Source organism: Pogoniulus pusillus, chromosome 7 (genome assembly GCF_015220805.1).
Source record: "Pogoniulus pusillus isolate bPogPus1 chromosome 7, bPogPus1.pri, whole genome shotgun sequence".
Taxonomy (NCBI): Eukaryota; Metazoa; Chordata; class Aves; order Piciformes; family Lybiidae; genus Pogoniulus; species Pogoniulus pusillus.
Genome location: NC_087270.1, coordinates 19,945,752 through 19,972,269, shown reverse-complemented (window position 1 = coordinate 19,972,269; position 26,518 = coordinate 19,945,752). Strand labels below are relative to the sequence as shown.

Sequence of the window (26,518 nt, the reverse complement as noted above, 5' to 3'; positions counted from 1 at the left end):
GTGGTGTGCTTTGTGTATGAGTATCAGCTACTGAAGCCAGGAAGCCTTTTTGTATGTTATTTCTGAAGGCAGACAGAAGGCCTTGCATTATTTACAAAATGCTGAGGCTCTGTAACACTAAACAAGGGGACACAGTCTCAGTTGTGCCGGGGGAAGTACAGTCTGGATGTTAGGAGGAAGTTGTTGGCAGAGAGAGTGATTGGCATTGGAATGGGCTGCCCAGGGAGGTGGTGGAGGCACCGTCCATGGAGGTGTTCAACAAAAGAACTGGATGAGGCACTTAGTGCCATGGCCTAGTTGACTGGCTAGGGCTGGGTGCTAGGTTGGACTGGATGATCTTGGAGGTCTCTTCCAGCCTGGTTGATTCTATGATTCTCCAGCTTTAATTCATTTGAAGAGAACATTTGATACAATAAAGTTACAGTGATGTCATGTCCCAGAGAGAATATAAATGGGAGCTAATTATGGTTTATAATCCTGAAGAAAAAAGGAGTAGACTTGTTAAATATATTGAGCATGTTAGCAAATAACATTGGACTCAGTCCTGAAGCAGAGTTATGTGCTTTGTTGAGAAAGTAGCAGGGGTATCAGATTTACAGACCAAAACTGAGGTGTCGTTGAGTGTCAAGTCCTGGGGAAGTCTTTTGATGACGTCTTGCTCTTCCTACTCAGAGCCTGCTCCTGTCTGAATGAAAATCAGATGCAGATAACAGCTGTGTTTTTGAAGGCATGCACAGACTTTGTGTTCTGTATAAAGAAGCAGAATGTGGCTGTTTTCAAAATCCTTGTCAATAAAGAATGAAGTGCATTCTTTCTTCCTTGATCAAACTTTCACTCTTTTGTTCATATCTGTTGTTCTTTCCAGTCCATTGTGTGCCTCATGGATGCTTTTGCTGGCAAAATGGAACTGGTAACATGGGATAAAAAAATTACACTTCTGAAGAGATGGCCTGTGCTTGTTAAGCTGGTTGTTGAGCTATGCCCTCAGCCAGCATTTCTGTCTCCTTCTAGAAGCCACTGAACTGCAGATGCTTATTTTAAAACTAGTTTTCCACAGGAACTGCAGTGATGTGCAAATCTGTGGAGTGAAATAATTTTTAAGAAGAAGCTTCAATGGTGAATTGACATGTTGCTTAGGGCTTTGGCTTTCTGACCCCCATGTGTTGAGAGCTGTACTGGGATCCAGTGACTGCTGATGTGTGGTCAAGTGCCACTTGTCTGCCTGGCCTGCTTACTTTTGTGTTCGTGCTCCAACCTTGCAGAGGAATTTCATGTGCAAATTTTATATCCTGTATGGACTGCTAGAGTTAAACTGTGTGAGATAGATTGTATGATACAGTGACTACTTCTGTCAAAATATTAATTATCTCCCCAAATCAGTCTAGTCCTGTGAGATTCAGGGTAGGGGGGAATATATCATAGAATCATGGAATCATAGAATCAAGCAGGTTGGAAGAGACCTCCAAGATCATCCAGTCCAACCTATCACCCTGCCCTATCCAGTCAACTAGACCATGGCACTAAGTGCCTCATCCAGTCTTTTCTTGAACACCTCCAGGGACGGTGCCTCCACCACCTCCCTGGACAGCCCATTCCAATGGGAAATCACTCTCTCTGTGAAGAACTTCTTCCCAATATCCAGCCTATACCTACCCTGGCACAACAAATATCATTTAATGCATCACAGGTGAAGCATCTCCATGTGGTAAAAAGTTATATCATTGCTGCAGTGGACCAAAAGGTAGAAGAAGAAAAGTCTATCTCCAGGAAGATCAGTATTTGCCTCAGAAATTATTGTTTCCTTCAAGAGTTTAGGCTCTATGTCCAGATGCTGTTTGGAGGCTTCAGTGCCATAGCATGTGGTGTCTGAACTAACTCCCACCACAAGGCTATGTGAAGAGGGAGGAAACAGCAGGCAAAGATGGTTTGTGAGAATGGTGACATTAAGAAGCAATCAATTAAGAGCAGTACCAGAGTGTTCAAAGCTGAGAGGTTTGTCTGCAAAACAATTAGAATGGTTGGTTGCATTACCTCCAGAAAGTTTTTTTTTGAAGCAGAACTGGATGGGTGCAACAATCAAAGAGTGATTGTTGCCTCTTGAAATTGTAATTAGACTTAATGTAGTAATATATTACTGCTGCACAGACTTCTTAAAAGTGGTGGTCTCCTGAAGAAAGCTTACTGCTACTCACAGAGCATTGTGTTCTTCAGGTGGATCAGCAGCCAGCCATGCATCTCAGTCTCTCCTGGATGCTCTTAGTCTTGTGCCTTTTTGCCATGACTTGCTCAAGTGGATTGAAATAGGTGCAAAGATGCAAAATGAAATGAAAACAGCAGCATCCTGAACTCTCTTTTTATGTCTTAAGCAATTTTCTGTGATCAGGAGAATTCAGGTAGATAAGCTGCCATCTTATATCTTTTGCTGTAAGTTTATACAACAAATGTGACCTAGTTTGAAAAGGTGAGATATTTTTACAAGGAGATTCATAGCATCACAGCTTCTGATGAAGGCTTAGGTAAAAAAGTTTGCATTGTCCTTTGCATTTTAACTGAAACGAATCTTTCAAAATACACTTAATATAAAGAATATGAAGTAGATATCCTCTTGAATGGAACTGTATTTTTTTTTCTTCATTCTAATTTCTCTTGGATATGTTTGAAATTCTTCTTGTTCATGGTAATGAAACAAACATGTATTTTTTAATAGGTAAATCTGTCTGACATTTGCATCTATTTAGAAGTGAAGGATTCGTGTGTTTGGCGTATTTTAACTCTTTGGCCTTTTTCTTATCTGTATAATTGTGGAAACAATGGATGAGTTGTTCTTCAGAGGAATTTTATTTTGCCCATATAGAAAACATAGAAATACAGAAATACAGAAAGTATTTTCCCACTTCTCCTTAGAGATGCAGTTTAGAGACTGCTTTAAATTTGTCTGGATGTTGAATTTGACTTTTGTTATCTTTGAAACCTGCCCAAATGTACTGAAGTTGCAGCCTTTTGGAAAGTTTCCATTTGCATATTCTTAGTAGGTGTTCTGGAGTTCAGAAGTTTAATCATCTGAGAATTTTCTGTCTACAGTAAGAGTGTGTTTCACATATCACACTAGTATCAATGCTTTAGAAACTGGACAGAACTTTATTTCATAGTATCACAGTATTATCAGGGTTGGAAGAGACCTCACAGATCATCAAGTCCAACCCTTTACCACAGAGCTCAAGGCTAGACCATGGCACCAAGTGCCACGTCCAATCTTGCCTTGAACAGCTCCAGGGACGGCGACTCCACCACCTCCCCGGGCAGCCCATTCCAGTGTCTAATGACTCTCTCAGTGAAGAGAGTCAGTGTTCTTTGTGGTAGCAGGTCAGGAGGTTAAAAATTTCCCCTGCTAGTATGAGGGCAAGATGCAGCCCCAAAGCTAAAAGATCATAGACTCAACCAGGTTGGAAGAGACCTCCAAGATCATCCAGTCCAACCTAGCACCCAGCCCTATCCAATCAACTAGACCATGGCACTAAGTGCCCCTTCCATTCTTGAACACCTCCAGGGACGGTGACTCCACCACCTCCCTGGGCAGCCCATTCCAGTGGCAAATCACTCTCTCTGGGAAGAACTTCCTTCTGACATCCAGCCTATACCTCCCCCAGCACAACTTGAGACTCTGTCCCCTTGTTCTGTTGCTGGTTGCCTGGGAGAAGAGACCAACCCCCACCTGGCTACAGTCTCCCTTCAGGTAGTTGTAGAAAGCAAAGAGGTTCTGCTACTTAAATTTAGTACTCTACTGCATTATGCTAGACTGCATTTTATGTCTTTTCAGACTTAAACTTAATTATTTTATTTTAGTATGCAAATAATTGTATCAGTATCTCACCAGCCAAATAGTTTCTTTGTAGTAGGTTTTTTGTTTGTTTGTTGATTGGTTGTTTTTTTTTTTCAAGTACATTTCAGTTGTCATTATTAGCATGTCTAGAAAATGCTAACCAGAGCTTACTAAAATCCAGGTTTCACTGTGTTTCCATTAGACAGATCTAGAAATTATTCATAGATCGGTTTAGTTTGGAAGAGACCTTAAAGATCATTTACTTCCAACCCTCCTGCCATGGGCAGGCATGACTTCCACTAGACCAAGTTGCACAGGGTCTCATGCAACCTGGATTTGAACAACTCTGTATATTCACAACCTCCCTGGGCAACCCGTTCCAGTGTCTCATCACCCTCAAGATAATTAATTTCTTTCTAATACCTAATCTAATTCTTCCATCTTACAGCTCCAGTCCATTCCCTCTCGTCCTATCACTACAAGCCCTTCTAAAAAGTCCCTTCCCAGCTTTCTCACAGGCTCCCTTCAGGTACTGGAAGGCCATTATAAGATCTGCCTGGTGCTTTCTTTCCAGACTAAGTAGTCCCAACTCTTGCAGCTTGTCCCCATAGGGGAGGTGCTTCAGCCCTCTGATCATCTTTGTGGCCCTCCTCTGGACCCACTCCAGCAGTTCCATGTCCCTCTTATGCTGTGGGCACCAAAACTGGGTGCAGTGCTCCAGGTGGGGTCTGGTAAGAGTGAAGTAGAGGGGGAGAATCACCTCACTTATCCTTCTGGTGACACTTGTTTAGATGCAGCCCAGGTTGGCCTTCTGGTCTGCAAGCTGACATTGACAGCTCATGATTAGTTTTTCATCAACTGATGCAATTCAGGAAATGAAGCAGAAATAATAGTTTAACTTGCTACCTGATACTTCTAGGCTCCAGTATTTAACTTAAAGTAACACCATCAAAGTTGAAACAATTTACCAGTAGTTGGTTCAGATGCTGCTTTATGGAATAGGTAATAAAATACAGATAACCTGTAGTTTCTATCTTTAGCTTCTGAAAAGAGAAGAGTCATACTTTGGCAGTGGAGTAAACTAGATTAATTTTTCCATTCTCAAATGAATGTCAGTAATGCGAGTTTCCATTTTGTATTCCTTTAAAACAAGTTCCAACACTGTTGAGGTACTGTATGCTCAATAGCTAGACAGGCTCCAGCAGCTTGTCAGAGCTCCACAAGCTCTACTTATGGCTTGCAGAAAGCAAGCTAGATTTCCATTTCTCCTTCCATTCAACAGGAGTCTCTTTCATGTTTGAAAATTGAAAACATATGCTGTTCAGTGTGGTACATGGATGTGTGTGCGCCCTCTGGCACACCTGTTTCTAATTTCCTGACTTGAAAGCATCTCCCATCAAAAGAAGCAGAAAAACAATTTCTTTCTGACATGCTGCTTGGAGGCCCTTGCTTTGCAGAAGGCTTTCCTTTCCTTTGCCATCTTGGTTCCATTGGTAGAACATTATAAGATGCAGAGCACGCATTGTATGGGATGTTGGGCTTACATTGTGCTGGGTTCCTTCCCCTCTTGTTGTGGTTATTTCAAGCATTAGAAACCTACTTGAGAAGTCTGTAATTTAATCCGTAATTTCTTCAATGGAACACAAAGTAAGGAGCACAGTTTATAAGTTAAAGTTCATATAACCTATGAATTACGTAATTAGTTACTGTTTGGTACAGAAAGATTACAATTAAAATACTATAACTGAGATTTCATGCCTTTTCTTCAAAAAGTGCAACATTTTATATAAGATGCTAATAGGACAAGAGGAAACTGCTCCAATTTTTGCCAGGCAGGGCATGTTTCAGATGGATATTAGAAAAAAAAATCTTTACAGAAAGGGTTGTGAAGTCTTGGAACAGGCTGCCCAGGGAAGTGGCGGAGTCACCATCCCTGGAGGTATTTAAAACACGTGTAGATGTGTCGCTGAGAGACATGGTTCAGTGGCAGCCTGGAAGTGCTGGGTTAGCAGTTAGACTTGATGATCTTAAAGGTTTCTTCCAACCAAAATGATTCTGTAGTTCAGTAAAAATAAAGATATTAACTATCTTAACAACAACCACAAAACCCAACTAACCAAAAAAAAACAAAACCAACCCACATAAAAAACCCAACCCAAACCAAAACCTCACAGTATCACCAAGGTTGGAAGAGACCTCATAGATAATCGAGTCCAACCCTGTAACTCAAATAAAAATACAACCAACTAACTAAAAAAAAACAAACCCAAACAAACCAGTCCAACAGAAAACACACCAAAAAATGGCCCCAAAACTAAACCTGTGAAAAACTCCTGGTAACTTGGTTGTGAAACTTGTGCAAAGTCTAACTAGCAAATTACTACAGGGGAAAGCTATTAGCTAGTAAAGATCACTTAGTAAGGAAAAATGCAAAGTTACAAGCTCAGTCATAAATGCTAGGGACTCATCTCTTTTCTCACTTCAGCAGATGATGCTTTCACAAACAGCATAAGGACCGTCTCCGTAGCAGTGGCACTGCAGAATGTGCCTATCCAGTGGTATGCTGTAGGATTTATGCCTGTTCTGTTTAATGATGAGTTAAACAGAACTAAACTTTCAAAAATACTTGGAGCTTAAAAACTGTTATTTGTATACAGCTAAACAGTACCTAAGATGTAAAGACTGAGCCTGGCTCTTCAGCGTAATGGGTGGTGGTTTATATGCTCCGAAAACTTGTCTTTGCCAAGCTTGGTTCATTGCTGATCTGATCAAATATATGCAAGAGATGCTCTGAGTGTGAAGCACAGTAAGTACTTCTCGTGTAACTTGATGGGTTGCTTTAGATACTGTGCTAGTTTGAAGCAGGCTAGAATGTTTTGGTGAGAAAAAGTAGATAATTAGCTGTGAAAAGGAAAACACTGGTGATGTCAGCTTCCCTCACAGTCTCGCTGAGAGGTATGGGAACAAGAAAGTAAACATTAGATAACACTTTCGCCATTTTGACTTCACTTTCTGGCTGGGCTCTGGCTGAGCTGCATCTTCCTAACCTCACTGCCACTAACCTTGCTTCTTAACCTCTTGGCTGAACCTCTTTTCTTCCTAGGACTGGGGTAAGGTTGAGAGGGGCAGAGGGAAGGTGCAGGGGTGGTTGAGAACCCCTCCTGGGGACTCAGGTTTCTGGGAGGGCAGTTGTGTTTCTGTATTACTTTTTACCTTGTATATTTCTGTCTATAACTGTATATACTGTAAATATCTGCTTGTATATTGTGCTAGCTGTAAATAAATAGCTTCTTTTATATTCCCAGAGTCCAGCTGAGTTAGCTGGGGTACGTTCTTAAAGTGTGGGGGGGCGGATAACAGCTGAACCACCACAGGTACCTATCTTGTCTTGTGCACATATCGATGTTCATGTACCAGAGAGTTTATTTCTGCCCACTTTATCTGGCTGCTACTGAAATTGTGACTGATAGTGCAAAACTGATTGGTATTTGTCAGGTTTGCATGGATGATTCCTGTCTTCTTCGTATGCAAAAAGACAAGTATCTCACTTGGTGTTCAGCACTGTACAGTGTACACTCTACAGGTACTTCTGATTTATCTGGTCTGGTTCACTTATAAGCAGTGTCTGATGTAGGCAGCATGGAATGCAGAAATGACGCTATGCTCAAAACTAATTCCTACCGGGAGCTGTGTGCTTTTCTGTACTATTTGGCTGAAGGAGTACTCTGAGGAGAATACTGATAGGTATATAACTGTTAAGTTATAGAAGAGTGACAGAAGAGAAGAGGCTATGGAAAGTAAAGAGATTACAGATTGCTGTAGTAGCAATCTTGCATGAGTCAGTGAGGAGTGAATACCACTTTGCCACTGAATAGGCAAAGTGGTATTACTTGCAGAAAGCACACATTCAGGTATCCACAGGAGAAGGAAGACACATTTCAGTGTTACTCAGTTTTCCACTTTGACAGAAACTCTACAGTAAAAGATGTACTATGATATGATCCCAAGAAGATAGGTCTCTCTGGATATCAGCTCTGATATCCAGAGCTGAGGGAGCTGGGGGTGTTTAGCCTGGAGAAGAGGAGGCTCAGGGGGGACCTCACTGCTGTCTACAACTACCTGAAGGGAGGTTGTAGCCAGGTGGGGGTCAGTCTCTTCTCCCAGGCAACCAGCAACAGAAAAAGGGGACACAGTCTCAAGTTGTGCTGGGGGAAGTATAAGCTGGATGTCAGGAGGAAGTTCTTCCCAGAGAGAGTGATTGGCATTGGAATGGGCTGCCCGGGGAGGTGATGGAGGCACCGTCCCTGGAGGTGTTCAAGAAAAGATTGGATGAGGCACTTAGTGCCATGGTCTAGTTGATTGGACGGGGCTGGGTGCTAGGTTGGACTGGATGATCTTGGAGGTCTCTTCCAACCTGGTTGATTCTATGATTCCATCATTGGTGAAAATATCATGAAGGGTTTTCTGTATGATCTCTAAGCTGTTTTCAGGCAGGGTTAGAAGTTTCTGGTTTAAGACAGGTGTTCTGGGTGGGAGTTTTGTTAGGGTTTGTTTTTTGTTGTTTGGTTGTGGGGCTTTTTTGAGATTCAGATTTTGAGGGTATTGGTTTGAGCACAAACCAGATGTGTTATTTCTACTGAACCTTATCCCCCTTCGCCTCCCTTTTCACGGGAGCCTGTTGCTGCCCTAGAGCCTTTAGGAATGTGTTTCTAAACTTTTTTCCATAACCATAATGCTTGGAATTTGTATCAAGATATCTGTCTTTGCATTTTTCTATGTATTTATCTATCAAAGTGGACTATACATTTTCTGTATAAACATCGCTTGCTTCAGCCAGTGGTGATCCTGGAGAAGGGTAATTTACTGGGCTCACCTCTGCAAACATGGACAGCAGTGGTTTTGTTAGTAGAGGGGTCATGAGTAGGCAATGTAGTGCTTACAGTTTCACTGTTAGGAAAAAATATTCTTTAATGCATGAAAGAATTCAGAGAGAAGCACTAACCTAATCCAGACACTTTTCTAGATAGTGGTCGAGTCACTGTTGTGTGAAGGCTTATGGAAGCTCTGGTCAGTCAGTGAGAAGTGTTTTTTTTTCTCTGAGATGTGATGAGCTGCAGATTATTCAAGAAGTTATCATCCTAACTGGGAAAAGGTAATCAAATTATTTAAACTGTGTTTACAGGAAAGTTTCTAAAACCAGTGCCTTTGAGACTTCAATGTAGAATTGAAATATTCTTATGAGGAGTCCCATTTGGTTTGCTTTCAGTATTATTCAGTGAAAATCCACACAGTCTAATAGTGCATGCAGTTAAATGTAGCACTGTAAAGGGTTAGCCCTCCTGGGGAGCAGATTTGAATCTGATCCCAGGACCCTCCTGCCTCCTCGCTGGGGGGTGGATCTGTACCTGACCTCAGGTGTAGTGGTTAGCCCACTCCCACTTCTTGTCTAGGGCCACTATAAAAACAGAGGAACTTCCTATTTCTTTCTTTTTTTTGCCCTGCCTGCCTGCTAGCACCACCCTTGTTCCTGTTGCTGTTCCTGTTTTTACCACGGGGCCTTCTTTCCACATGGTGGACAATCCCTTCCTGATACTACCTCCATCTATTGCCATCAGTCTGGTTGTTATATATATATATTGTATCTCATTTTCCCTTCCCTATACCTCTTTGTAACTCCCCTACCTTAAATACCTGTTATTTATAGTTAAAGTTTTTTCTTTTAACTTCCAAATCAAAGTTTTTTCTTTTAACTTCCAAATCAAAGAAGGACTATTTGGGTGTTTTACCCTTTTCCTTTCTACATCTGATTGTTTTTTCTTTCCCAAGCAAGCATCCTATTATTGTATTGGTTCTGTTAGCTATATTTTGAGTCTCTGGGAAAATTTAAACTAGAACCAAGACAAGCATAATGTGAGATAATTAAGTAAATGAACTAGATTTGCGTTTTCATCAGCTTCTGTCTGATTTGAAATGCATTGAAGTAGCTTTGACTGGAGCTGCTGTCTTGAGTCATGTTAATAAAACATTTTTGGAAGTTGGCTGATGTTGGTGGTTAGATTACACGTGAATAGAACTGCAAATTTGAACCCACAACTTTAATGTTGTAAGGTATAAATTAGATTTCAGTTGCTGTGACTCTGTATACATTTGGTTTGTGTCGAGCCCCACCATAATCTGTGGTGTTTTACCAGTTTGAAACTGTGGAGACTTATACGACTGTTAAACCTGCAAGACAGTTCACACTTCAGTGTTTGGTTTTGACTTGAGAAAATAAGAATGGCAATTCTATTGGAAAAAATTAGGACAGTTCTTTTCTTCAGACATTATCTGGTCAAAATATGTGAAATGCTGCCTAGTTATTTGTTTTGTTCAAAAATAGATGTTCCTACAGCCAAAACTGGGGTAGCACATTTTTCTTTTTGAAATTAGGGGATTGTTTTCCTTAGTTATCTCTGCCTACAGGTTGTTGGCATGTGATGTGTTGCAAGATTTTTACTTAGATTGCCAGCAGCAGTCTGTAAGTTTGCTGCCTTGTAAGTTGACATAAATGTGACAAAAAGAAATGACTTTGTCTGCGGGGATGTAGAGATGTGTGATGTGTTAGTAGAATTACAAGGCAGCTTTCCTTGTGGTTGATCCTGGATCACAGCAGTGAGCTGCAGCTGTTCTGAACCCATATTAAGTTTTCTGTCTCTTTTTATTTTTTTTTTTCTTTGTACCAAAAGTTATGGGAACTCTTCAGTAAAATAATTCTTGTAGGGAAAAATAACTTCATACATAATGCTAAAAAATGGGTATTGTCTTTTGATGCCAATTTAGTATTAAAAATTCTGAAGTAGTAACATCTGGTTTTATTACCAGATGCATAGGATATGTGTAAGCTCACTTGGATTTTTTGTCTCATTTGCTTAACTCCCATGCAAACTCCCATGCTTCTTACCTCACATAGGGTATAAATGCTATATTTAAAGGTCTTAACACGTTCTTTTCAAGAAAAAAACTGTACTTAATGTGTTTTGGTTTTTTTTGCTGGAGTATATGCTCATTTAGTTTAATTCATAATGCAAATTCATAATGATTAAATTTTCTTAGTATAAAAATAGAAGTGGTAGCCATGTTGTGATCTATGAGTAAAATGTGTCTTGTAGTTTTCACATATCCTTTATATGTTCTCTTGAGTAAAAGTATTAGATAACTCTCAGTTCTAGTCTAGACAAAAGCTTTTGAACATGGAAATTGAGGCAATGAATGGACAGATCTGCTCATAAGCAGCTGTTGAGGATGCTATTGTGTGAGCCTCTTGACCTGGTTAAGATCTATCTTCCTTTTTCTCAGTAACTGGGGAGCTTGGCAGTTTCAGTGAAAAGTCTGTTATTCTTGTGCTCTCGAGAACTGCTTCCTTTTGTTGTGTAATTGTTGTAGTATTTCAGCTCTTTCATTTTCCTCTAAATTTATATGGGCTTTTTTATATACAATCTAGTATACAAAGAATTACTTTTCTTTCTGTTGTGTTGTTTATATGTAGATTGAGTGCCAAAGTAGTCCACTTCAAACATTTCAATTTAACCCAGTGGTGTTAATCAGGAGACACTTTAAACGAGTACATAACTGAACACTAAGGTGTAATTCTGATGATTGAAGATACCAATGTTTTAGAATTTCTGTACATGATTTTTCTGCATTTTGGTCGCTGATCTTATTCTCTGAGAGCTAATGTATGTATAATGTATCACAGTGGGCTTTTGGTGGGTTTTTTTAATCTTGGAAACAAAGGGCATGGGATCTTTTTTTTTGTGGGGGGGGCTGTCTAAGTCTGTGAAGAACAATGTTGTTGTCCTTCCCCTTAAAGTGAAAGTAAGTTTATAATTGTGTGACAAGTAAGGAGAAAGAGAAATTCTTGGACTAAGTTGCTGTGTTAATTAGGGCTTCAAAGTAATGGCAAGAACAAGAAGCCAGTCTGTGAGTAACTCCAAGATGCACCGCTGGACCTGCTGATGTGTGTTCGTTCAGTGTTGTGCCCAAACGCATCAGTGCTCCAAGTTCAGCGTATTGGGAAACAGAGGGGAGAGGCGCTGAGCGGGCTGCACTGGAGCCACTTTGGGTTGAGCTTATTTATTAGTTCTTTCTTTGTGCCAGATCTAGGCTGGCTTCAGCCAGAATTGCTCAATTTTGTCGGCTCTGGGCTTATTAATGCTTCCAGTAAAGTGAATATTGTCCAAGGAGACTGAGCTGCCTTTGTCTGAAGCCAGTTTAGGACTGGTGTTTTACCAGCTCCAACCCTCTGCCATGTGAAAGCATCCAGATTACTTCCAGCCATAAGTTGTATCTGTAAGGTGTGTTCTGCACCTGAACTAAAATAGTCCAACTGGATTATAGCAGGGTGAAGTTTTTTTTTGCCCTATGGAGCCAGCACAGTAATTGCATTTTGTTATCATTAAATGATAAATTTGCTAGAAATAGGTAATTGGGACCTAACTTTAGAATCATACAATCATAAAATTGTTGCTAGAAGGGACCTCAAGGATCACGTAGTTCCAATCTCCCTGCCGTGGACATGGACACCTGTATTTGAAAGAAATAATCCTTTATGAATTATGAATATTAATTTCTGTATGAATATTAATTTTATTATTAATTGCCTGACATTCCTTGGATTTTCAGTCAACGGGAAGTAGTTGCACAGAGGCTATTTACAAACACAGAAAGAACAGTTTAAACAATCAGAACGTGGAGAACAGGAATGCGAAGGCAGGAGAATTCTAGCTATGCTTATGGAATCTTAGCACTATCTCCAGCATGTGTACTCACAACGCTTCGGTCCCTGAGTAAGTCTCCTGTACAAGTGTCACTTGAACTATACAAGTGAGCCTTTGCGTATTTTCCCCTAATCCTCTCAAACTGCCTTCCGTGACAAATGACGCTTGCAAAACTCACGATAGTGATCCTGAGGTGAAATACAAAATGTCCCAGGCAGAAGGAGGGAGGGAGGGAAGAACTGAGATGCTGCTGCTGAGCTGCAGCCCTGTGATTCCCGGTTAATGAGCCGCATTATGAGGCGCTGCGCCAGGTGGAGGGTCAGGGCAGAAAGGCCCAGTTTCCAAATCACTCCCTGTTAAATACGTGCTTTTGAAAGTGAATCTGGCCAATCGGCAGCAGCACCATTGTTCTGGCCAATGAAGTCAAAGCTTGTGCCTCACTTGTCCACCCAGGCACGTTGAGGGGCAGCACAAGACACCTGACACGTGGTGCTAAGCCCCTGGCCCTCGCGGCTTTGCTGGGAACAAGCCCTCGTTGTTTGCTCATCTAACTCCACTCCCAGCCCACAACAACCACAGGAGAGCAAGGGTTAAGCCGGCCTGGCAGGATTTAGGCCCTACCAGGATAACATCTCACACTATATCAGCTTGCTTAGAGCCTCATCCAGCCTGGCCTTAATCTCCAGAGATGGGGCTTCTACCACCTCCCTGGGCAACCTGCTTCAGTGTCTCGCTGCTACCAGACATCCTGACAAGTCCCCCATGAGTTTTCTTGTAGCCCCCCTTCAGATATTGGAAGGCCACATATTGGAAAGCCGCAATAAAGTCTCCTGCTAGCCTTCTCCCCTCTAGGCTGAACAACCCCAGCACTCAGTCTGTCTCCATAGGAGGGGTGCTCCAGCTCTTGGTGTTTCACTTCTCAATACGTATTTTGCTGTCTAGTGTAGTTTCAGGTCCTGATATACTCTGAAGCTACAAGTTTAATCAAACTGTAATTGCCTAAATTTAGGTGATTTGAAATAATTGTTACATTGCAGCTGTAAATTAGTTGTTTTTCCTTTTTTCTAACTGGATGACACATTGCAGCTTAACCGTTCCTTGGTTAGACCTCTTCTAGGTGCTTCATCTGCTTCCTTGTCATTGAGGAAATACGTAACCGAAAGGGAGGTGTAACAGAAGAATGGCTTTTGTATACATTAGCCTGGAAAAGAGGAGGCTCAGGGGAGACCTTATTGCTGTCTACAACTACCTGAGGGGACGTTGTAGCCAGGAGGAGGTTGCTCTCTTCTCTCAGGTGGCCAGCACCAGAACGAGAGGACACAGCCTCAAGCTACGCCAGGGGAAATTAAGGCTGGAGGTGAGGAGAAAGTTCTTCACTGAGAGAGTCATTGGACACTGGAATGGGCTGCCCGGGGAGGTGGTGGAGTCGCCGTCCCTGGGGCTGTTCAAAGCAGGATTGGACGTGGCACTTGGTGCCATGGTCTAGCCTTGAGCTCTGTGGTAAAGGGTTGGACTTGATGATCTATGAGGTCTCTTCCAACCTTGGTGATACTGTGATACATGCAGAAGGTATCCCCAGTGTCTTTCCTGTCCAGGAAAACATTGATTCAGTGAACACACACTTGTACCATTTGACTGTAGCTCTGTGTCCCAAAGCATAGTGTAGGAATGGACTAGAACATGGGAGAAAACCAGCAGGTGTGAAAGTGTTCCTGCAGATTGAGTAGCACTCGTGACCTGTTTCTTGACTAGCTTCAGGGAATAGTTACAGGAAGCGCTGAAGCAGTAACTGGTGGTTTAATGGAGCTTTTTTGTTTCTTGAGGACAAAACTTAAAACTACAGGAATTTGTGTTAGGAGTCCAATGAGCAGCCACTGTGTCTAAAAAAGCAGAGGATAATAGACTGTATTCCATTGCTGACAAAAGGCTAAATCAGATGGAACAAACAGAAGATTATGTCATGCAAAGGAGGTACTGTGGCATCCACTAAAGGTGTTTGTGGTTTGAAGGAAGTTGTATCAAAGGATCAGCCCTGTGAAAATGATTAGTAAGTGAGCTCTTTGAGAGAGAATTGTGGGTTCTGGATGAAGATGACAAGTCAGAAACAGTCTCAGCTTTTCTTCTCACTGTTTCTTCTTTCTGTACTTAGCTCTTTTTAGTTTACTGTTCTGTGTGGTAGAAATTTCAGGGAAGCTGAGAAACTGCTGGCATTGCAGACTTCTCATGTGACCTTTCTCTTAGAGAAAGAAACCTGTCATATGCATCATGGTGGTGTTTCTTTCTTTGATGTTTTTTTTGTTCAGTTGGTTGGCTTTGTTGGGGTTTTTTTATGATGTAAGATCATGACAGAGTTTCTTCACAGAGATATCTATATTTTGACCATTCCCAATCTTAATATTTGATGGTTTTTTGTTCAGTTGGTTGGTTTTGTTTTTTTTTTTTAATGATGTAAAATCATGACAGAGTTTCTTCACAGAGATATCTGTATTTTGACCATTCCCAATCTTAATATTTGATTTTTTTTTTTGTTCAGTTGTTTGGCTTTGTTTGGGTTTTTTTATGATGTAAGATCATGACAGAGTTTCTTCACAGAGATATCTATATTTTGACCATTCCCAATCTCAATATTTGTTTAGGTTGTGGAGAGCATCTTGTCCGAACGATCCTGGCCAGAGAATGTTCATGTGCTTTGCAAACGGAAGATGCCCACCAAGCTCTCCTAGAGACTATGCAAAACAAGTTTATTGGTAAGTGCATGGTGCTAATTACCTAAACTCTGCGTGATGCAAGATACTTATTTTTGTGATTTCTTTTGAAGCCTTACGTTACAGTTGGCCTCAAATTTAGTGTTGTGTTACATCGCTGATGTATTAGTGATGGACAAAACCAGCAGCGCAGGGATATGTGGACATCAAAGTAGCTGAAGCCATTTATTGGCACAGCAGCAGTCTTTTCATATGCCACTCTACAAATTGTGGTAACTCTACAAGTTATGAAATACAATGACCAGAAAAAAATATAGTTTTTAACATTCTTATTGGGTAACAGTGAGGTGTTGGCTACCTTGGCATTTGTACTTTGCTTCTGTACAAATACTACACAAGGCAGGCATACCAGTTTACTCTGTTTCTATACAAGCGTTACACAGATGTGAGTATACAAATTTACTGTGTTTCCAACCTTAATCTTCCTGCATCAGTGGTACACAGGGATGTGCTCTAGCTGACTCCCTTTCTCACTTCCCATGTTACATCTTAAAAATGTTAAACCCCTTCTCTGGAGATGTTCAAAACCTGCCCGAATACATTCCTGCAGGTGATCCTGCTCTGGCGTGGGGGTTGGATTAGATGATCTTTTGATGTCCCTTCCGACCCCTACTGTTCTATGATTCTCTGTGATAGAATAATAGTTTAGGAAGCCTAAAGGAAAACTCTTGGAACATCTTAATTATTATGTGAGTCATCAAGAGTTTTGAAGAAATGATTTCCTGCCTGAATCATTGGCTGTGGTACACAATGGCATGTTTTAGAATTGATGGTTTAGGAGCATTATTAAAAAAATCATTCATGGTGTTAACCCTTTCATAGTGGACCTCAGAACCACTGCATGTTCTAATTAAATTCTTTGGGCAGACAGATTCAGATTTGCTATTTACATGATGAAATCAATTTCATCATGAAAATGTGAGGCAGACTTCACTCTGTAAAGTAAAATCTTTTTATTTTCCCCATGATTTGAGAGCACTACACATGACTACCTGTACATGATTACTTTCTTGTGAATCTTGTTTTCCTTCTTCAGGTCATAACCAGAAAGTGAATGTGGAATTTTAACACGTCTATATAAGCTTGAACTTTTGAAGATAGCATAGATTCCAGTGAGGCTTTGGGCATATATATTGACTTGCACTGTCCTTAATTTTTTGGAAGCTTTAGAATTCACAGACAGTTTTGACCTTGGAAATTTCTTGTGTGCAATGTATTTCTTGTAGAATGTTGCTAAAGTTTCCATTTCAGGGCATTTAAATTAGAAGTAGAAGAGGAACTATGTATATCTTTTGGGCATGCAGGAATCATTGCCTTTGGTCCTGACAAGCAATGCATTGCAATTCATTTCCATTTATAATCACAGAATTTCACTGGAAAAGACCTTCAAGATCGAGTCCAATCATTAGTTTCACACTGACAAGTCCTTGACTAAACCAAATCTCTCAGCACAACATCTAATCACTATGAATTGCTTTTTAAACACCTCTAGGGATAGTTACTCCACCACCTCCCTGGGCAGACCATTCCAGTGCCTGACCACCTACTCAGTAAAGAACTTCCTCTGAACATCCACCCTAAACCTCCCCTGATGCAACTTGAGGCCATTTCCTCTTGTCCTGTCATTAGTAATTTAGGAGAAGAGACCAATTCCAGCCTCTCTGCAACCTCCTTTTAGGTAGTTGTAGAGGACAATAAGGTACCCTCTTAGCCTCCTCTTCTCCAGCCTGAACAACCCTAGTTTCCTCAGCCACTCCTCATAGGTCATGTTTTCCAGACCTCTCAACAGCTTCATCACTCTTCTCTGCACCTCAGTGTCCCTTCTATACTGTGGTGACCAAAACTAGACACAGTACCGTAGGTGTGGTCTCACAAGTGCTGAATACAGGGGCATGATCACCTCCCTGTTCCTTCTGGTCACACCATTTATAATGTTGAATCTGTCTAAAACTCCGCTTCTGAGATTGCTAGATTCAGCTGTTTGAGGGGAACTCACCTTTGCATTGGAAGGCTGCACCTGATAATCTGCTGCAGTATTCCAGTAATTTCTAGGTGGTATAGGCATGCAGAACAAAGTAATCCCACTATATTCCCCAAAGAGATTGTCACCCGAGCATTGCAAATGCAACTTTTTCTATTGAACCACTTGTTCCAGTGCATAGTGGCACAAAATTAGGGCTATATTTACCCAAAGGGGGAGTCTTAAGGAAAGATGCTTGTGATAGCTTTGCTAATTTGTAATGCTGCCCTGAAGGTGTTGTATGGAAGTGGCCCAACTTCAGGAAAGTCAGATCTATAGTACACACTCTTCAAACTTATTGTGCTGGTTGCGATAGAAACACTAAAAGCAGTCTCAAGTTTTGCATATCGTTATGTGAGTTCACATCAGTGCATGCACACACACAGAAAGAACAACCAACCAAGAAAATGTCTTATCAAAAGTTAATATATGTTACTTGTATTAGAGGGGTGAACAGCTGATTTTGGCAATTGCCATCAGATTGGTGCTTCCTGTTTACAGAACTCTCTGAGTCTCCATAGCACCCTGGGAAGTCTTCCAGCTAGGGAATGCCTGGCACAAACAATGAGTGCTGTTTAAACAGCAGGTGATGAGCAAATTAGTGGCAGATGTGCTTCTCCCATTCTTTCTCAGAACCAACTTGCTACAGAGAATGCACAGCTGATGGCTGAATTGGAGGTGAGAGAAAGACTTGATAGCCTTAGTTGAAGAGCACGAAAGGCTTCGCACACAATTGAAGAATGGTGTTCTGTAAACACAAATACCTTCCAAACAGGAGAGTATTTTGTTACTCACCATTACTTTCAAACATGGCCAAGTTTGTGGCATGCAGGCTTAGAGTAAATGTTTGTGTCATCTCACTGGCAGGAAATCTGGGCTTTTAAGAACAGCAGTGTTACAAGCTGTGCTTTAATGCTTCTTATAAAGTATTGGAAAATAATGAGCTGAAGGACATAGTTGGAATCTGATACTTTTTCTTTCCCTGGCGGAAATATGTCTGTCTGTTCTTGGGGTTTTTTTTGGTTGGTTGGTTGGTTTGGTTTGGTTTTCAATTGTGCTTCAGTTCAGAGATGAGCCATGTCTGCAGGAAGGGAATAAGCAGAGATATAAGACTGACACTTCATCTTTTAGGAATTTCATGTCAAATACCTCTCTTGAAAGCAGGAGTTTGGACAGTTAATATTCAGAGAATAAGAATTTCCCAGTTATCTGTTATGCTTGTGGGGGAAGCAACCTAAACAGCTAAAAGCTGCCAGTGACTGTCATTGTATAGTATTATTTTTACTTTATATTTTGGTGCTACATCACTCTAAGCTTTGCAGCATTCTTTGTGGTTTCGGAACGGAAGAAGCACGTTATGGGAACATAATAATGTTTTTTCCATGACACAGAGGAAAAGATTTGAGAAGAGAGTGAAGTGATTTTGAAGTTCCATGTAACCTATTCTATTCACTGCATGTTTATGATTTCACAAGTGTGTATGGTAGACAGAACTGAATAGGGCTCTTTGCGATCTGTGCGATAAAATTGGCTGAAAACTGATGCAATGTGGTGATGTTACAGAGAGGTTTGTCTAGGTCCTGCCTGTGCTTCTTGTTTTCAAAAACACTGGGATTTTATTGGTTAGCAGTAGCCTCAGCTGTTTAATTTCTTGAAGTCTTACCTGTAAACTTTGAAGTTACAGGTGGTTTTCATTGCAGCTTTTTGGAAAATTCTAAACAGCTGTTTTAATTTACTGTGAAATTTAACAATTTTAATATTTAACATTTAATATTTCACAAATAATGGTGCATGAAATTAAAATCAGGCTTTATTTAGTGCTTATATATATATATATCCCTCTAATCATTGTTTAAATTCTTACCTTGAAGTTTAGTGGGATACATAGCAGAAGCAGAGTGGCAAACAGCTTCACATTAAACACATTCCTATATACAAGCTGTCAAAGTGCAGTGGCACAGAGGATCTGTAGATACTGAATAAAGTCTGAAGTTGACTCGCATCATAACACAGGAAGGTTTAGAACTGTTTAGTTGCACTTGGTTAAAGCTGAGGGATGCTGAAGCACTTATTTGGTTACACCATGCTACAGTCAGCATTAGACCAAAGTTCTGAAGGCTTTCAAAACTAGTGTAAACAATGAAGCTGATAATGCTTTCTTTGCTATGGAAGAGTGTGAATCTGAAACATCTGATAAGCTGGTTAGTCCTTCAGCTGGGTAAGTGTAAATAAAATGCTTCTTTTACAGTCTAATATCAAATCTGTGCTAGAATGGATCCATCCAGTAGCTACAAATAGGAAAGCAAGCACAGGATCACAGAATCAGGATGGTTTGGGTTGGAAGGGACCTTAGAGATCATCTAGTCCCAAACACGTTGCCATGGGCAAGGACACTTTCCACTAGGCAAGGCTGCTCAAGGCCTCGTCCATCCTGGCCTTGAACACCTGCAGGGAGGTGGCCATGACCTCCCTGGGTAACCTGTTCCAGTGCCTCACTGCCCTCACTGTGAAGAATTTCTAATAGCTATTCTGCATCTACCCTCTTCAAGTTTAAATAGATTCCCTCTTGTCCTATCACAAGCCCTTGTAAAAAGTCACTTCCAGGTTTTTTGTAGGCCCCCTTTAAGTACTGGAAGTGAACAGAAGTCAGCAAAATTTAACAACTTGTGCTCTGTAGGAAGCTATCTTTGGCATGGGAGCAGTTTCATTTACAGGAGCTGTAGAAGGAAAAAAACGTTCTTCACTTATAGCTGCAGTTCCTCCAGAGCAAGGCTGAATATTGAGACCCGTATTTGCCTTATCACCTGTGAAATCTGAGTGCTCTGTCTACAGTCTGAGGCTAAACCTGGGTCTTGATGTTCAGTTGTGGGTGCTCTCAAAGATCTTGATAGGATCAGTGAATGTGGAGTTACTAATATGACCTATTTGCAGCCTTTTCTTAAACACACCATTACTGCAGATTAATAATGTCCAAAATATATAAATAAAAACTATATATTGTTCTCTGCATGCCAGTGTGGCAATTACAGGGTTAACACTCTAAGCCACCTGAGGTGCTCTGGTAATTTTATTTGGGAGTAATTTCAAACCCACTACAGCCAGAGAGTAGTAACAAAATAGTTAGGGTTTAAAGCAAGGAAATGTGTTTTGCAAAATTAAATTTTGTGACTGGGAGAAGCTGAGGATTAAATCAAAACTGTTGAGTGATGGGGGGGTTCTGTTAGATTTTCATTACCCTTCTTTTGGGTGTGGCCAGTGATAACATTGTTAGTCAATGGTGTAGTTGAAGTTTTGCCTTGGATTTTTCATGATTTGTCAGCATAACTGGAATGGAACGAGTGTCATGAGACTTCAAATGATACTAAAAAACCCCCAGGGTTTCATAGTTTTGTCATTAGCAGCCTATTAGATCAAAGACTTGTCCAGCAGTTCTGTTTTTATCACAGTGGAGAAGATAATGTGGCTCATAGAGATAGTTTTAACTACATTTTTCATGTTACAGTAACATCAGTCAGTCTTAAGAGGAGAGCACAAAAATGGTATAGCTTTCTGGGAGCCATTTCTTATTTTTTCCTTCTCTACTGTGAAACCATTATGACTCCAATGTAGTGGCAATATATTGGTTACACCCTTTCTCTTCCTGTTTAAATGCTAATTAAATACAATGAATATGAGGAAAAATTCCATTACCTATAATAGTGCAAAAAATAATAGTATTTCTTTTTCTCAATGACTTGGCTGTAACAAAAGGATTTTTAGAACCAAATGAATGAACTCCATTCCTAACCTTTTAATTTAGTGTTTTGAGAACACTCAAATGAGTTTCTGTGTACAGTGCACAGTTTATGTTTAGAAATAAAGTATAATGCTACTTTTGTACCATTATTTTTACAGATGTAATGATGACTCTGTAATGTTCAGCTCTCTAGAATCTTGCTTAACAGACCTTTCATTTGCACTGTGTTGCTGTGTGGAAAGACACCCTTTAGCATAGTTCTGATCCTTAGTAATGCATCTGCATATCCAGAAATACATTTGATTGAAAAAAAAAATTAGTATTTCTGGATCCCCCTTTTTATGTTGAAATTGCTTTATTTGGAAAATAAAATCCATTCTCTATTTTAAAGTTTGTGCTGTTCAGTGCATGTTTAATTTGGCTTAAGGTCTAGTTTTTAAGGGAGGAGAAACTGCATGTCTGAATTTACTGTATTATAGAATACTGTGGTGTTACTGCTGTAGGCAACTGTTTTTCACTGCCACTATTTAGAGGTTGATTCTCCACAACTTAGCCAGTGCAGGGACTTGGAGACACATAGCATATTATTGTTAATTTCACACTGAGATGGTTTAGCTGAAATTGCTGATGAAAGCAATTGGAATGGATGAGAGTGTATCACACAGTTTGCTTTTGATGACTTTTCAGCAGAAATTGGGAAATACATGGCCTATGAAAGTGAGTGACATAGGTGGGAAGATTGGGAACTACTGCAGGGTTTTTTAATGTGTTTGCTTTCATTTGCTGGTTGTGTTTAGAGGTGAAAAGAAAGGATACATTCTTGTTCCAGCCTTTTTCTTCTTTCCAGAAAAACATTTCATTCTGCAGCTGATGATAGAACTGTGTAGAAGACTAAAAGTTCACTCTGAATTTTCTTTAAAAGTTAAAAAAAGTCCTCAATAGTCCAGCTGACAATGCAAAAATCTCAGTGATTTCTTGAGATGCAGATGGATTTTGGCTCTATTTCTGTGGCTCTCGACAATGGCTGACTGCAACGAGAAAGCGGATGTGATCCTATCATTTTTGCCATATGTGGTAGTAAAATGGTCAAGATGCTACAGATGAGGATAGTCTATAGGTTCTGGATTTTGTTGTTCTGTCCCACTGGGCAAAATAACTCTGTTTCCATCTACAAGAGAGAGATGATGGTCCCATCCTTTTTCACACAAGCTTTTAAAAGGCATTTCCTGGTTTAGTCTGTTGAAATAGCCTACTACGAGCCACTCTAAGCCATTTTACTCATCTCTGTATCACTCCAGTACTATTGTTATGGTCAATTCTTACAGAATTAGTGCAGTGAGTACCAGTCTCTGTTGTTATAACCAACATTTGTTCTTTCTCTAAGGGTCCATCTTGTGGTGTTCTTAAAGAAGTCAGCTTCTTGCTTATCTGGTGCGTTTTAGGAGTCATGATGTTAAAAATGTAGTTTATCATGATTTTATTATCACTCTTTTATCATGCACAGTGGTTTTTGTGTTTTCTAGCTGAAATAATAGTAATGGGTAATGTATGTCAGCAAAGGCTGAATTATTGTGGTCAGTTTCCCAGCTTTGCAGTGTTAGGCATCCCCTTCAAAACCTTTGAATTTACAGATTGGTAATAAAGTTTCCATGGTGCACAATCACTGTAGGAAGTAACTTGATTCAGAAAACAATTTAGGCAATACAATAGGCACCATGTTCAAAGTCACACTGACAGAACTGTGGTTCTCATGAGAACAGTTGGCTGTGCATAGGTAGAGTGTTTCTTTAGATGGAATTGTGTGGTTTAAAGTTTGTCTCACGTGCTTGAAGCCCAAGTTACAAGGTTTTTTAGAAACTCCTTTTGAAAAGAAAGTCACACTGCTTATTAAAAAAACAAACTATGACTTTTCACCAGAGCATAGCCTGGATAATTTATGCAACTGAGTTTACGATTTGGTCTGCAGACTGAGTTCAAGTTCCCTTGGAAGTACCTGAGTTTCTGAAGTAAAAATTCAAGGAAGCATGCCCATTATGAAGAAAGCCATTCGTTTGTTTTTTTTTGTTCACTTGTGTGCAGAAATACTGCATACTTCACCAGCACCTGTTTAAGGCAGTGAGCGTAGAAGAGATATACTGAACATCTTGGAGAGGATGAAGTAAAAGATTTTGATTTAGGTGATAAAACTCTTTACAACTTGCCATGCCTTGCATTTCTATTTTAATCATCATACTTTCCTGTCTTATTATATATTATGTCAGGCTTGGTTGGGTTCTTGGTTTGCAGGGGTTTGGTCACAGCCAAGGAGTAATACAGTAGGTGTAGTTGGTACCTACTTAGTGATAGTTCTTGTACAAAGCAAGTGGCACTTTGCAGACAGTATCTATTCATATAACATCAAATAAGATAGTGCTGTTTGCTTAAGCATGCAGATTCACAGATTGCATTGGGTCAACCCCCCCTTCAGTGATCAGGGATGCCTCCAACTATGGCCCAGAGCCATATTATGATCTTCATTGTCTCCAGGGACAGGGCCGTAACCACATCCCTGAGCAACCTGTTCCAGCGTTTTACTGCTCTAATCATAAAGAATTTCCTCCTTATGTTCTTGGACAGCCTTCTACCACTTTTGAACATGGTTGCTCCTGTGCTGAGCAAAAACATTACAAAGCTTTTAGTTTTCCTTGCAGTAATGCTTGAAATTGGTTCTTCTTGTTGTTTGGGTTTGGAGTTTTTCTGCATGTGTTTTTTTTTGGGTTGTTATTTGCGTTAAATGAGTAATTTCAATCATATGAATAGCTGTGGGCCAATTGAAGGAGGCTGATGGATAGATCTGCTCTAAAGTTCTTGTGGCCAGCAAGTTCTTTTACAGTGTCTGTACACTAGACATAGCATATTAATTTATTGAGAAGGAAATAGTTGAAAAGAAACATGTGAAATGCCTGTTGCTATTTTGTGTTCTCTTTTAAGTCAGTGTATTGCAAATGTGTGACTAGTGTGTGAAGGTGGTTAATTTTGTGGCTTAAGATGTTTTAAGTCACATGTAAATCATACCATTGCTTTCACATGTAAAACTATAGAAATCTCCTTGCAAATTATACACCAGAATAAGAATACTTAGACTTGATTCAGCTAACTTTAAAGCTTTTCCAGCTTCTGATAGAAGACCTTTTTTTATAGCACATGTCTTAAATTTTAAAAAGCCACTGTAAAAAGTAGGATGTGTTTTGGCATTTCTGCTAACATTCATAAACCAGCAAGGAAGGGAGTTATAGCAGTTTGGTGTCTCACTGTAAGTGACCCAAATTTGCTGCCTTTTTGTGTACGACCATCTTTATATGAATTATACCATGGAAAAAAACTAAGTATTGAGACATAGAGTTTCTTTCAGCTTGACGGTCCGCTTTTCATTATTACATCTCTCTTGATCCATGAGCAATTTGTTTTGCACTCCCAAATGTAATTTCCAATGTGCTTCTTTATTCCATGTACATCCTTTTCCTTTCTGGATTACTGGTAGATTATTGTTCAGGAAGTTACTCCTTAAAATCTGTTTTTTGTTATGAAGGGGCTAGTTGAAATCTGAGTTTGGGGTGAAATGCAATGAGGCTGTGTGATGGTTTGGGTATTACCCGCCCCCCCCCCCCACTTTTAGAAGTACCCAACTAGACTCAGCTGGTTCTGGGAATATAAATGAAGCTATTTATTTACAGCTAGCACAATATACAAGCAGATATTTACAATATATACAGTTATATACAGAAATATACAAGGTAAAAAGTAATACAGAAACACAACTCCTCTCCCAGAAACCTGAGTCCCCAGGAGGGGCTCTCAACCACCCCTGCACCTTCCCCCTGCCCCTCTCAACCTTACCCCAGTCCTAAGGAAGAATAGAGATTCAGCCAAGAGGTTAAGAAGCAAAGGTTAGTGGCAGGTGAGGTTAGGGAGATGCAGCTCAGCCAGAGCCCAGCCAGAGAGTGACACAAAAATGGTGAAAGTGTTATCTAATGTTTTCCTTTCTTGTTCCCATACATCTCAGCGAGACTGTGAGGGGAGTAGACATCACCATTGTTTTCCTTTCATAGCCTATGATCTGCTTTTTCTCACCAAAACATTCTACCCTGCTTCAAACTAGCACAGGCCAATTCAAAAGTTATTAAATAATTTATTCATATATTCAAAGATAATTCCCCCAAACTTATTTACAGCTCTCCACACAAGTTCTTGGATGCGGTTAGCAGAACTATTTTACAGAAGGTCTCTATACAATGGAATTTTGAAAGGTTTTAGAGATGTCTTTGATAGAGGGTCTGGAGGCTTAATTCACCGCCTGTGAGGTTAATCAAATTCCTTTAGCAACTTGAATACAGAATTCAGAATACTCACTAGTCCTCAGTCTTAATGTCTGTGGCCCAAAACGTACACGGGAAAATATTCAATAGAGGTCCTGTGGTGAATGCCACATGGGCTGTGATGTGGAATCGGCTGCTGGCTGAGGTGGCAGGCCAGCGGGCAGGTGAACGAGGAACCACTGAGCACCCAAGCACCTTATTCACCTGTTTACCCCCTTTTATAGGACAATGGCCGAGGCTAATGGTCTCATTGGCCACACTATCACCCAATCACCTTTGACAATCACCCAAATATACCCAAAAAAGGAAAAACCCAGAGGCTGTTCTCCTCCAAAGATGGGGGCCACATATGCCTTGCACGGGACAGGGGTGTGTGCTTTATGAAACCCCTCTTATGTGACTGGACTATACCAGACTAGGTTGTCTGGGTCTCTTTTGTCTTGTTTTCCCGCCTCTGGCTGCAATGCAGACAGGCAGGTAAATATGTCTGGACAAGACAGGACATGCTGAAGCCCATTTTGTGACCCTTGCAACTCTCCACCACAGTTTTGTAAAAGCACTAAAGCCCTGATTGACTCAGCAGTCTTTTCAACCTTTAGTGACAATGTTAAAAGTCGAAGATAGGAAACTTTTCGTTTCCCAGAAAAAAACCAAACAAACCCTGAAACCAAAACAAAAAAACTCAAAAATAAATAATATCAAATAGCAAAAAAAAAAATCTCTTTCTGCTACAAGTAATTCTCCCCAATGATTTTACCCAGGCTCACCTTTTCTAGCCAATGAAGATGGCGTTCTTGGAGGTGTGATAGTTCTTCGGTCTTGCAGGTGTTCGGCAGAGCCTGAGTCATCACAGGAAAAGCCAACTTTATTAGGTAAGAATTTCTTCCTTATTTTCACTTGAGCTAGGTGCTAACTCCAAGCAAAAGATGAAATAAAAGCTGTCTGTGCATGGTTACTGTTGTTCAAAGGAAGAAGAGAGGAACAGCAGAGGAAACAAAGGAACTGAAATTGTTTGATATGGTAAAACTCTAGGAAGTGTTAGCTTTGTTCTCTAAAACTGCGGAAA

The 26,518-nt window shown here is 40.4% G+C and overlaps 1 protein-coding gene across 6 annotated transcripts in view; it reads left to right on the top strand.

The window, feature by feature from the left end:
• Positions 1 to 26,518, top strand: part of TASP1 (taspase 1) — a 100,588-nt gene that overhangs the window by 53,351 nt on the left and 20,719 nt on the right. For all 6 annotated transcript variants that reach the window (XM_064146149.1, XM_064146146.1, XM_064146144.1 and 3 more), the window contains 2 exons: positions 15,213 to 15,323; positions 26,214 to 26,324. In XM_064146149.1, coding sequence (XP_064002219.1) covers positions 15,213 to 15,323; positions 26,214 to 26,324 — 222 coding nt within the window. The remainder of the gene's footprint in view (positions 1 to 15,212; positions 15,324 to 26,213; positions 26,325 to 26,518) is intronic.